General features: G+C 39.8%; 1 protein-coding gene across 5 annotated transcripts in view; it reads right to left on the reverse strand.

Moving 5' to 3' along the window:
• FSD1L (fibronectin type III and SPRY domain containing 1 like) overlaps nt 1-13,894 on the reverse strand; it is a 90,748-nt gene that overhangs the window by 71,026 nt on the left and 5,828 nt on the right. For 3 of the 5 annotated variants that reach the window (XM_001109699.5, XM_028835010.2, XM_015117147.3), the window contains exon 2: nt 865-960. In XM_001109699.5, coding sequence (XP_001109699.2) covers nt 865-960 — 96 coding nt within the window. Of the gene's footprint in view, nt 1-864; nt 961-5,498; nt 5,593-13,894 lie in introns of all 5 variants that reach the window. The other 2 variants (XM_015117151.3, XM_015117149.3) reach the window with 1 other exon arrangement.

Raw genomic sequence — 13,894 nt, forward strand, 5'->3', positions numbered from 1 at the left:
AACTGATAGTAGTTCTTTAAATATTTGGTAGAATTCAGCGATAAAACCACCAGGTTGCAGGCTTTTCCTTGATGGAAGACTTTATTGTGGATTCAATTTCCTTATTCATTATTGACCTATTCATATTTTCTATTTCTTTCTGATTCAGTCTTGGTAGATTTTACGTTTCTAGCAACCAGATTATCTTGAGTTCTCTCTTCCACAATCAGTATGTCACTACTTACAACATAAATTATCTCCCCAAACCTGGAACGATTTTCTTAGGTATTCCTCTCCCTCCTCAATGGGCCCTCCTGGGTAACTGGGACTACATGTGTATGCCACCACACCCAGTTAATTTTTTTTAAATTTTATTTATTTATTTATTTATTTATTTATTTATGGTAGAGATGGAGTCTTGCCATGTTGCCCAGGCTAGTTTCAAACTCCTGGGCTCAACCTATCAACCTGCATCAGCCTCCCAAAGTGCTGGGATTACAGGCATGAGCCATCACATGTGGCCAACATTTTTCTTCCATTGTTGATTGAAAAAGAAATGTTTTACTTGCCAGTACTTTTGAAAAAGTACAAATTGCTCTTAATTTATATTAGAAAAAAATGTCAAATGGAAAAGGACTAAAGTGAGCACTCTGGTATTCCCTAACAACTACTATTCCAGAGTTTTCCTTTTCTCTTACTATTTTGATTTTTCCATGGACAAAACAGGAATTGCAATGAAAACATTTTTACTTTATCTGCTATTTTAAAACCCTGCTCTCACCTCCATTAGTTTATAACCCAAAGTTCATAGAGTATATTTGTACTTCAGATTTGACTCATTAGTTGTGACATATTTATATAAAATTTTTCATAAAAAAATCATACCTGAACTCCTTTTAGTGTATGATTTAGTGTATCAATGAAGTTCTGAATTTCATCATTTTTATTTGCCAGAGTTGAAATGATCCTCTGTAGAGCTTCCTAGAATTAAGAAAAACATTAAAACACTATATTTCAATGAAAGAGTTATAAAACTCATTAACAAGCATTCTCTAAACAAACTTTATGTAAGAGTACAACAAATAGGAGCAATGTAAAATTTCTCATTGTTCAAAACTTCCAAAGGCTTATAATTAGAAAAGATGGGGTATATATTTGTACTGTATTAAGCCCTCTTATTCCTAATATACAACTTAATCCCCATGATACTTTTCAGATTGAAACTGATCAGTTTAACTTAATACCAATAGAATTATTTTAGGTCATCGGCCATGGCAATGGAATAGAGCAAAATCCTTAAATGATGTAAAAACAAATGGAAACAGAATACAACATCAGGATGCAAGGAATAAAAGCAAGGAGACATAAATTCATCAACATTTTATTTACAAAAATAAACATATTTTAGAGATATGAAACTAGATAATAAATGTGCATTTAGAATGACAACATTCATTCCAATGTTTACAGATGCCGTAGAACTATAATAAATCAAGCAATTTTAGTAGCAAATAGCTGAGACTTTGATAATGCTTCCTATTTAAATAAAACATTTGGTTAATTTTCTCTCTGGTTCGGTGCTATCCAATAAAATTTTCCACTGTGATGGAAATGTCCTATAAATGTGCTGCCCAATATGGCAGCCACCAGCCACACACAGTTAATGAAGTCTTGAAATGTGACTAGAACTGAGGAACTAAATTTAATTTTTCCAACTGTAATTAATTAATTTAAGTTTATATAGCCAAATGTAACCAATGCTATCATATTGGACAGCACAAGTCTAGCTGCAGTAACTACTCACTGGTAGCAATAGCAAAAACCAAACAAGGTTATTTATAGTGTCAGAAAAAAATCAAATGCAAGTACTTTAATACTTTGTAATTTTCTCAGAAGCACAGGACTTTTTTCTGTAAGTACCTATGAGCTTAAATGTTTTAATAAAGCCTATAAGACTTTGTGAAATAAAGGTTCTCCTAAAAAATATAATCAGATATCGATAAACGGTTACACATAAGGAGCCCAGGAAATAGTCTGAAGGGAGGTAACATCTTTTTTTTTAAGTTTTTTTTCTCAAGACAGAGTTTTTTGCTCTTGTCTCCCAGGCTGGAGGGCAATGGCGTGATCTCGGCTCACTGCAACCTCCACCTCCTGGGTTCAAGCAATTCTCCTGCCTCAGCCTCCCGAGTAGCAGTAATTACAGGTGCCTGCCACCATGGCTCAGCCACTTTTTGCATTTTTAGTAGAGACAGGGCTTCACCACGTTGGCCAGGCTGGTCTCAAACTCTTGACCTCAGGAGATCCACCTGCCTCAGCCTCCCAAAGTGCTGGGATTGCAGGTGTAAGCCACCATACCTGGCAACATTTTATACAAATGTTCACAAAGCATTTTAGAAGTGAAAAAAAAATTTTTTTCTTTGAGACTAAGTTTCGCTCTTGTTGCCCAGGCTGGAGTGCAATGGCAGGATCTTGGTTCACTGCAACCTCCACCTCTCAGGTTAAAGCGATTCTCCTGCCTCAGCCTCCCAAGCAGCTGGGATTACAGGTGTGCACCACCATGCCCAGCTAATTTTTGTATTTTTAGTAGAGACGGGGTTTCATCATGTTGGCCAGGCTGGTTTTGAACTCCTGACCTCAGGTGATCCACTTGCCTCGTCCTCCCAAAGTGCTGGGATTACAGGCATGAGCCACTGCACCCGGCTGAAAATTTTTAATTTAACAGTAACAGTTCTCCTTTGAGTCTCAAAATTCCTGGAGATAAGGAGGTTTTTATTATCATCCCTGGGGCTGCCTAAGGGTTCTCTGTTTTATTCACTTACACTATTTCTTCCCACTGTCACTACTGTTGGTATTTTAACATAATAACACAATGAAGTTATACTGTGAAAGAAGACCAATGAAGACCGAGAATTAAGTGTTTATCCTGCCAATACTCTTCCGAAGAACTGGTGCACCAAGACTTGGGGGAGGGGTGGATGCAGTTGGAGAAGCAACAGAGGTAATACAGAAATGGAGAAGAGGTCAAAGGACTTAAATCTTCCAAGTACTCACCCAAGGTAGGCTCAGTACTTTTTTCTTTCTTTGTTTTTGTTTTTTTTTTTTTTTTTTTTTTTTGCTTTTTGTTTTTTTGAGACAGTCTCACTGTCAACCAGGCTGGAGTGCAGTGACGCAATCTTGGTTCACTGCAACCTCACATCCCAGGTTCAAGCAATTCTCCTGCCTCCATCTCCTGAGCAGCTAGGATTACAAGCATGTGCCACCACACCCAGCTAATTTTTTTATTTTTAGTAGAGACAGGGTTTCGCCATGTTGACTAGGCTGGTCTCGAACTCCTGGCCTCAAGTGGTCTGCCTGCCTCAGCTTCCCAAAGTGCTGGAATTACAGGCGCCACTGCATCCAGCCTCAATACATATTTATTATTTTATTTATTTATTTATTTATTTATTGAGATGGAGTCTCACTCTGTCGCCCAGGCTGGAGTGCAATGGCGCCATCTCGGCTCACTGCAACCTCCGCCCACAGGTTCAAGTGATTCTCCTGTCTCAGCCTCCTGAGTAGCTGGGATTATAGACATGAGCCACCATGCCCAGCTAATTTTTATATTTTTAGTAGAGACAGGGTTTTGCCATGTTGGCCAGGCTGGTCTCAAACTCCTGACCTCAGGTGATCCACCTGCCTTGGCCTCCCAAAGTGCTGGGATTACAGCCTTGAGCCACCATGCCCAGCTCAATACATATTTAAAAGCAATACAATGGAATAGTAAAAACAGGTCTGTACAATACTCAGACTTTATAGTAGGTTTCAGTTAATAAGACAGGGCTGTTTCTGGCTAATGAACTGAATCTGCCTCCCCTTCTATCCCTCAAAATGGCAGAGTTACATCTGTATTGTGCAGATGAGAAAACGGAGATTCAAAGTAACACTGCTAGTAAGGTTAAAATGATCTATGTCCAAAGCCCATGGTCTTAACTACTTTGGGATACTGCCTCTAAATCCAATCAATTAGCCCATCATATGGGCTACTCATATAATACAGTACATATTCTTTAAATATCTTATTTGCCAAGAGTTTTCAATGACAGAGAACTGCTGGAATTTTCATAGTAGAGAATCACAGCTTGATTCACTGGGAGGCACATCTAATGAACTTCAGAGAAAAGTTGATAACATTCTACCAGAACAAGAGTAGAAGAATCTTCTGAAAAGATCACCTTCTATGAAAAAGAGGAGCCAGGCCCAATGAATTCAACCCAGTAACAAAATTTCAATCACCATGATATATGTGAGTTCAATAAAAGCTGAAAAAAGGCCAGGCACAGTGGCTCACACCTGTAATCCCAACACTTTGGGAAGCTAAGGCAGGCAGATCACTTAAGGTCAGGAGTTCAAAACCAGCCTGGCCAACATAGTGAAACTCCTCTCTACTAAAATTATAAAAATTAGCCAGGTGTGGTGGTGTGCACCTGTAATCCCAGCTACTCAGGAGGCTGAGGCAGGAGAATCACTTGAACCCAGGAGGTGGAGGCTGCAGTGAGTCGAGATCTCACTACTGCACTCCAGCCTGGGCAACAGAGCAAGATTTTGCCTCAAAAAAAAAAAAAAAAAAAAAAAAAAAAAAACTGTCAGGCACAGTGGCTCATGCCTGTAACCCCAGCACTTCGGGAGGCTGAGATGGGTGGATCACCTGAGGGCAGAAGTTCGAAACCAGCCTGGCCAACAAGGCGAAACCCTGTCTCTACTAAAAATACAAAAATTAGGCAGGCGTGGTGGTAGGCGCCTGTAATCCCAGCTACTCAGGAGGCTGAGTCAAGAAAATTGCTTGAACCCGGGAGGTAGAGGTTGCAGTGAGCCGAGATCACACCACTACATTCCAGCCTGGGTGACAGAGCAAGATTCTGTCTCAAAAAAAAAAAAAAAAAAAACTCAAAAAAACTTTCCACCAAAAAAATTATAAAACATTGGTACCAAAAAAAAAAAAAAAAAGGCAGACATAGAGCAAAAAATAAAATATCCTTAGCATAGCTTCCCATCTATGTATTTTTTTTTTTTTGGTCTAAGTTTAGTAGCAAGCTTTGCATTTCAGAAATTATATAGCAAAAATCTGGAGATAGTTGTAGTTTATGGCCCCAACTAGGTAAGACCTGAGCTCCAAAGATTTTAATGAGAAACCTTTTTTTTTTTTTTTTGAGGCTCTGTCACATGGGTGGGAGTGCAGTGACACAACTGCAGCTCACTGCAGCCTCAACCTCTTGGGCTCAAGCCATATCCACCTGCCTCATTGTTTGATTTTTTGTAGAGACGAGGTCTCACTATGTTGCCCAGGCTGGTCTCAAACTTCTGGGCTCCAGCAATTCTCCCACCTCAGCCTCCTGAAGTTACAGGCATGATCCCTGCTCCCAGCTAAAGCCTACCTTTTTAATGTTCCTGTTTTTTACTGAGTACAGTCCAAGACATCTAAATGCTCTAATTTTGAATCAGATCTTCAGGTTAAATCCTCTGCTCCTTTAAGAGCTACCAACCTGCTGCAAGTTAACAGACTGGTCCAGTAGTGACGTTAGAGATCAGAAAACAGGCTTTACCAACTGTAACGTTTTCATTCTCCTTAAAGCAGTACTGTCCAATATAAATATAGTAGGAGCCAATAGCAGCCACATCAAAAAAGTAAAGGAAAAACAGGAGAAATTAATTTTAATATTTTATTTAATAGATTCAAAATACATCATCATTTCAACATGTAGTCAATATTTAACAATTAATGAGTTTTTCTTTTTTTTGGTACTGAGTCTTCAAAATTCAGTTTGTATTTTACACTTATGCATATCTCAATTCAAAACTGGCCACATTTCAAGTGCTCAAAAACCACATTATGGCTAGAAGCTACCATCCTGGAAAATACAGACTTAAGAGGTCTATGTCATCCAAACAGACCATATATTTCTAAGAGTGGAAATAGGGCAGAGATCCTCTATTAATCTTATTAATTTGCAATTAAAAATAAACGACCTAAAAGCTTTCTGAACTTTTTCTTGGAAGACCAGAATTTCTTTATGTGCTTATGTTATGCCAGATTCTTGAATTATAATAACTATATGTGGATATAAGTTAAAACATTACAACCAACTTCCTTTATCAGAATTTCGCTAATTTCTCAGTTTTTAATTTACATTAATATTAACTCTAGAAAGCGAAAGACATTTTAAAATTACCAACTCTCAAAATAAATTGGTGCATAAGTAACACCACTTTGGGATCCAAAACCATAACAGAAGAAACAAATACACTCCTCTCTCCTGTGAAATTTACGCTGCTCACTCATGTTTTTGGTAAGAGAAGACTTCTTGGGATCACAAAAAGTACAAATGTCCATGTCACAGTTGGCAGCTAACAAAAACAAGACTGCACCTGAGGACAACTGACATATAGGTTAGACAAATTCAAAGAATCATCAGAATAATGCCCTCCATTTTCTATGATACTATACCATACCTCCAAAAAATACCATCCTTAGATTACAATTTTTTTTTTTTTTTTTTTTGAGATGGAGTCTCACTCTGTTACCCAGGCTAGAGTGCAGTGGTGCAATCTCGGCTCACTGCAACCTCCACCTCCCAGGTTCAAGCAATTCTACTGCCTCAGTCTCTCGAGTAGCTGGGATTACAGGTGCAAGCTACCATGCCTGGCTAATTTTTTGTATTTTTTAGTAGAGATGGGGTTTCACCATGCTGGCCAGGCTGTTCTTGAACTCCTGACCCTGTGATTCACCTGCTTCGGCTTCCCAAGTGCTGGGATTACAGGCATGAGCCTCTGCGCCCAGTGATTACAGTTAATCTTATCTTTACCATTCCCCTAAATTCATTCAAAATTCTATTACCACAGATGAAAGACCCTTTTCAACCGTATTGGCCTAAGATGTATTAATAGCCATACTTCTGGAAAGAAACTCTGCAATCTATGTTAAAGCCTTTAGGGGAATGATATCCTATATGAATTGTGTAAGGCTGTAAAAATACTGTACTTTCCCAGAAAGTGGATGAGAAAGAAAGGTCTTTAAAGACTGATATAGTATTTCTGGGAAACATGGTCTCATTCTTTGAAGAGAGAGCACTCTACAGCTCTTGAATTTAACAAGGAGTTCCAGTACAGCATGAGAGTCTGTAATACACACCTAGATAAAGGGTCTACATTCTGAGAAAAGTTGCTTTACCCTAATGCCAAAACTGCAAAGACTAAAGGCCTAGATTATTTTGAGGGGATGCATTCCAATCTTTAGATGGGGAGGGCTTCAGCGCCTTTGCTACAATACAACACTGAGATGCTGTCAGAATGGACAAGCCAGCTGTAGAGGACTCTGGAACCCCAGCATTTAAGATCATCTGTATTTTCAAAGCTGCCGAATACATTACTAAACATGGTTGCAGAAGCAGCAACCATTCAGATCATAAAGAGAAAGTCACAGCAACCAATGTGACCTTGTTAGCTAATACAGAAAAAATGCTGCCTCTCTGTTAAGCTTTTCTAAGCTTAAAGGTAGGAAATATCCGCAAAGTTCCCCAAGGGCAGACTACTGAGACAAAGGCTCCAGAAGCTCTGATCCACTTGCCCTTTAATCTGCAACTGCTGTGGAGAGGATGAGCAAATGAAAAAGACTGTAATCCAGAGCTCATATTTAGCATTCTAAAATAGTAAAAGTTCATCAGTGAGAGGGCCAAGGCTTCAGCCTTTCTGACCCTCACAAGAATGGGGACTGGCTGGAACTAAGTGGAAATGACATAAAGATAAAAAGCACTAAGGAACTTGGTGCTCAGTTGAACTGGAAAACAAGTTACAAGGAATTAGAATAATTAAGACAAAACTACCACCAGCACCAAAACATGAAAACTAAAGAATTAAGATTACATGTGCTGAGTTCGGAAACTTGACCCTAGCTTGTATATGTGACATAAAGCTAAAATTTTCTCTACAGTGGTAGGAGTCAAGTAAAAGGTGTATATAAGGATAGTATGTGCCTAATCTAGGAGGTATACAAGGGGAGGCTGGCTGAATAGGTATCAAACCCAGCAATTTTTAAAAAGTGTTTTCTAGATATGGTAGGCAATACGCCAAGGCAGAGAAAGAGAGCAGAAAAGATCTAAAAGACATCATAATGCAATGAGTTTTCTACCCCAGTCTATCCCTCCAGGACTTCCAAATTTAATCAAGAGCAAAGACAGAAAGCTAGGCCATCATCACTATCTCCTCTCCTCTAATTTGTGCTCTACATGAAGTCACAAAGTTCTATAGATTGTACCTTCTTAATGGTTCTACTGATAGCAGCAGGAGGCAGACCTAGTCCTAGGTAGATGGGGCGGATCCCTGGTGAAACCTGACCTTCAGGCTGAAGACAGCCTGAAGCCTGAAAACTGGGCTGCCAGTTCCTGATGGAATCCACCAACCTGAATGAGAATTTCCTTTATGCCCTTCAGTCAAACAGTGCTTTTTCCAGGCCCACCCATGGACCAATCAGCACATACTTCCTCCTGCCCGTGGACCAATCAGCATAAACTACCCCATTTTGAGCCCATAAAAACCCTGGACTCAGCCACATATCTGGACTACCCATTTCAGGGCTCCTCACCACTAAGAGCTATTCTGTCACTCAGTAAAACTCTCTACTGCCTTGCTCACCATCCAGTCGTCCATGCCACCTCATTCTTCCTGGACTCTGGACAAGAAGTCAGGAACCACTGAAAGGCAGGCACGGAAAGGGCTGTAACACTTTCCTGGCTTGCTTGCCAAGCTGCAGACAGGAGCAAAAGGGGCTGTAACATGTTCCTGGCCAGCTCACCAAGCTGCAGGCAGTGACATGAACTGTAGAAGTGAAGAGTGGCAACACTTCTAAGGGCCTAGACCTCAGGATTCCCTGAGTCAGAGCTGTAACACTATAGCCCTCCCACCTTCCACCAGCATCAGGCGGCTCTCCCACATGACAGGAGGTGACAACAGGACTAGGCCAGCCTGGGAGCCACAGGCCCAGGTGAGGTGGCAGGAGTGAACAGGCTGAAACATGCCCCACTGCTCCCACTGGCCAAGCTGCGGGTGGCAGGAACAAGAACGCTGTAGCACCCATGCCCCCAACTCCTTGGGGCTCCACAGTTACTGGCATCTCTGAGTTTTCAGGCACCACTGCATTCACCTCATCCAGACACAGGCACCCACAGAGGAAACCACTTGCAGTATGCTTGGTTCAGCTGCAGCTTCACATGGAGCTGGTGACTGTGCCAGTGCCTGGAGCTGCCCGCATGGCCACAGCAGCCAGCATGCTAGGCTGTCCATAGTGGCCGTACCCCAAGCTCACTCGCTCGCTCACATATCCCTCACTGCTCCATGCCTGGATCGCCCTTGGCAGGTGTGGGATCCAGGCCAGTAGTATGAGCTGAGCACAGCCTGCCAGGCCAAGTGAGCAGAACGAGCCCAGCAGGCATGAGTGAAACTCAAGGAGAGACACTGCCAGCCACAGAGGTTTCCAGCTGGTTAAGAAACATCCAAAGTATCCTGTGACATTAGAATTATTACTACTATCTTAGTAAAAGTTACCATGATATCTCAACCTATATCTCAATCTTCACTGTAGCAAAACTTCTTAATCAGACTCTGATAATAATCTTTCTCCCCAGTAATCAGTTCTCTATATACTTCAGCCAGGGTAATGATGGCATCACGCTTCCTGATCGGTATTCTTCAATGGCTTCCCATTGTACCTTGGATAAAACTGAAAATCTTTAACATGACCTATAAGATCTCAAATGATCTGTGCACTGCCTACTTCACCTGCTTTATCTCCCCAGACTTCCTCTCTCTTATTACACTCCAGCTGCATAGCCGGCTATGAATTTATCTCATTTGACTTGCTTCCTCCTAGGAGCCCTCTCATTTATCAGTTCCTCTACCTATAACCCCTGTCCTAAAACATATACACAATGTACTGACAAAACAAATTCCAAAAATGTACTTATAGAATGAGCCTATGTTACATATATTCATTTCTTTTTTTTTTTTCATCAAAGCCTATGGGTGAAGGAGGGCAAAGACAACTTTCATCTGCCCCACAGGATTCTATCAACCTTAAAGGATGCCTGTGAAGTTCTCAGATTTTTATATCAGATCTCAAGTCTCCCATTACCTTCTAAACACTGATGGATAAAGTAATAGATAAACATAGATGAATAAAGGCAATATAAATTATCTAAAGCTTATCTAGAAAATTATGTAAGACTCAGGTGGTGATGACTAAAAGTTCTAGGTGACGCAGGTCTGAAGACATGCTTTGACAAATGCCAATTCTGCTAAATCATAGTAAAATATATGACATAAGTCTCCATAGGAAGTCTGCACAGGCAATGTCAGCAATTGTCTTTTGGTGATATAACACAATTACCAGACCCTCATAATAACAACAAAAAAATACAATGATGTGACTATGGATTTAGACTAAGGCAACTGCTACACCAACAAGAAAAAGCATTATATACACCCTAGCCAAGCACAACCACAACCACTGTCATCGTCATGGAATGAATCAAAGTAATCTAAGATGTACACGACATGAGCTACTCTCTTCAATGCAGCACAGCTTAAAGTTACGTTTATAATCACTATCAATCAAGTAAAAGGATAATCAATAGACTGAGCAAAAGAGCACTTTGGTACTCTTAAGTGCCAAGTACTATCTTAAGCTCTCTACATATTATTAATTCATTTAATCCTTTCAAGAATCCTATGAAGTAAGATACTATAATTATCCTCGTTTTCCAATGAGGAAGCTGACGCATGGAGAAGTTAAGCAGCTTGCCTAGAATATCCAGGCTAATATGTCACATAGTCAGGATTCAAATTAAGACAGTTTGATTCCTGAGTCTATGCTCTTAAAGGACTACACTGTACTGCCTGATAAAGTAGAGATCAGAGGTTCATGAACAGGTCAGAATGGCTAAAGGCATCCAAAGGACTAAGATTTTACTTCAAGATAAGAAATCTGGAACTGATCAACAGGTTATAACCCCAAATCAGAGGGCATCAGCATCCATGTGATCGTAATTAGAGAAATGCTGACATATGGGTTTCCCACCAGCATCTTCTCTGACCAGGAGAAGACTTCTGAGTCAAATTCTACAGCAGTATTCCAGAAAATCAAAATACAAAAATCTAGAGCCCCTGCAAATACCACAAATAGATCTATAATTTAAGGGGGTCAAACTATTATTATAGCCAATTTAGTTAGAATTTCATTAAGCACCTTCTACGTGCCAGGCTCTGTGCTGCTAACATGGAGTATCTTTTTAATCATCACATCTGATTAAAAAAAAAAAGTAGTATTAGTCTTCACACTTTATGGTTGGAAAAAGGAAAGATTCAAGATGTTAAGAAACTTGTTTTAGGTCACACAGTTATCAACTGGCAGTCACGATTCAAATCCAGGAGGTTGTCCCCAGAACCTCTGCTTTTCAAATCCAGGAGGTTGCCTCCAGAGCCTGTACTCTAGGCTGTTTAAACTGTTGGGGACTATACAAGATAATCACAGGGTTCCTGCAACCAGAGGAAAGGGACTGATCAAACCAGCATGTAACATTCCTGGAAAATGCCCAACTGCCACCAGAAATGATGTCACTTGCATCATCCCACACATAGACCTGTCCTTTGAATTAAGTGACTTCATGCTAAACCCCTTCATCGACTCCAATGGGATGGCACCAGGTTCAAGAGGCTGAAGAAGAAACCGAGAGCCACCAAATGAGACATGGTGCTTTATTGAGGGATTACATACAAGGGAGAGAGTCCAGTGGTGGCAGGCTGGGCAGAACTGCCTTAAATACAGAAAAGGTCCAGTGACAGTGAGCTGGACAAGATAACTACACAGCCCAGTGAAACTCAGAACACTCATTCAGGTGAGTCTGCCATACAAGCTCATTCTAATAGTATGCTTAAACTATCGCTGTTAGGTAGGTTTACCATACAGTGATAAGAGCTGAATCCAGAAAGCTCTATCCAGCTGTTAGCTAGATAACCAGAATCTCGCCAGTTATTTTGACAAAAGTATCATGCTCAGATGTGATGCAAGAAGGTGAAAAAAAGAGAACTGGGAAATTCAGGAATCTAATCATCATAATATACCTAAAAGATGGAAGGCTACACCCTCTGTAACAGTGAAACAGTTGAGAACACTACCTGTACACAGATGTAACTGAGACAGCCTACAGTCAATTCTGATTTAGTCTAGCTTACCAGCTGAGAAAAAATCTAAATGCTAGTAAAAGAACTGGCTGGGGAATGCTGCCTTTCTGCCCTGAATCCAGTTTAAGATATCACGGCATAAGAGGAGGTAATCTCCCATCTAGAATTTGAGGGATGTAAAGCACACCAGAGTAAATGAAGCCTTAACCATGTTCAGTGGCCTTTGAACTGGCTGTTTTACCCAGTAAAGTCAAGGAGGCTCATAGTCGGCCAAAGAAACCAGAGGTCCTACCATTTAATGAAAGAAGGTGGCATTGGAGTGGAGATGGGAGTATTAGTATAAACTAACAACCCTTCTCAAGGGCAACTTGACAATACGTATCAAATACAATTTTTGAAGTATATATACATTGACTCAGTAATTCTATTTCTAATTTATTCTAAGTGAATAATTAAGGGTGTAAGCAGAGACTCAGCTACAAGGATGCTCATCTGTGACATTTATAACATTAAAAGGTTGGGATCAACAAAAATATACAACAAAAGGGTACTGATTAAATAAAATCAAGTAAAACATGCATACAAAAGAATTCTGTTGAATAATTAAAAGTATTGTAGAATGATTAATATGGAAAAATATCCATAATTATGTGAAATGCAAATTATAGAGCAGCATATATAGCATGATACCGTAATTTTTAAAAAGTTTTTGTATGCATATCAAAAAACTAGATGGTGATATAAATGTTGAAGAGATTATCTCTGCGTGGCAGAATTGAGTCGTTTTTATTTTATTTTCGTTTTATTTATATTCCTATTTTCCTACAATAAACTTATATTACCTATATTTATAATGCAATAGAAATGCAAACACTGGCTATGTTAATACTTTTTAAATAAATTAGTTCAAAATGCAATTAATAGCAATTAACAAGCATCAATAACTGAAATCAGATTCTATCAGAACCTTGTGGCTGGGAAGAAGTGCCAAAAAAGGGTGAAAAACGTATTTTTAAAAGTCTGGAGATAAAATCCACCAACTTTAAAATATTTTCCACCGTAAGTTAGAGTGGAATATCTATCACTATGGCAAACATTCAATATGTGTTTACTGCATGAATAATCCTGCTTACATTTAGCCAAGCATTGCAAACAAGCACTATGTTAAATTTTTTTATAAAAAAGGTCTGCTTCACTATCTTTCTAATTTTTAAAAACTGCCAAGTTCAATTGAAAAATGAAGATATCTGTATTACATATAATGGTCGTAAGTATGTCAACATGGTGTTCATTTCTTTTTTTTTTTTTTTTTTTTTTTGAGACAGAGTCTTGCTCTGTTGCCCAGGCTGTAGTGCAGTGGTGTGATCTCGGCTCACTGCAAGCTCCACTGCCCGGGTTCATGCCATTCTCCTGCCTCAGCCTTCCGAGTAGCTGGGACTACAGGTGCCCGCCACCATGCCCAGCTAATTTTTTGTATTTTTAGTAGAGACGGGGGTTTCACCGTATTAGTCAGGATGGTCTCGATCTTCTCACCTCATGATCCACCTGCCTCAGCCTCCCAAAGTGCTGGGATTACAGGCATGAGCCACCACATCCAGCCCATTTCTACTTTCTTGCTCACAGTTCTACTTTAGATAGCTAAGACATTCCTTCAAAAGAGTTGAAAAAAGGGGAGAGATATGTATAGACACACACATACACACATACA

Source organism: Macaca mulatta, chromosome 15, assembly GCF_049350105.2.
Source record: "Macaca mulatta isolate MMU2019108-1 chromosome 15, T2T-MMU8v2.0, whole genome shotgun sequence".
NCBI classification, from domain to species: domain Eukaryota; kingdom Metazoa; phylum Chordata; class Mammalia; order Primates; family Cercopithecidae; genus Macaca; species Macaca mulatta.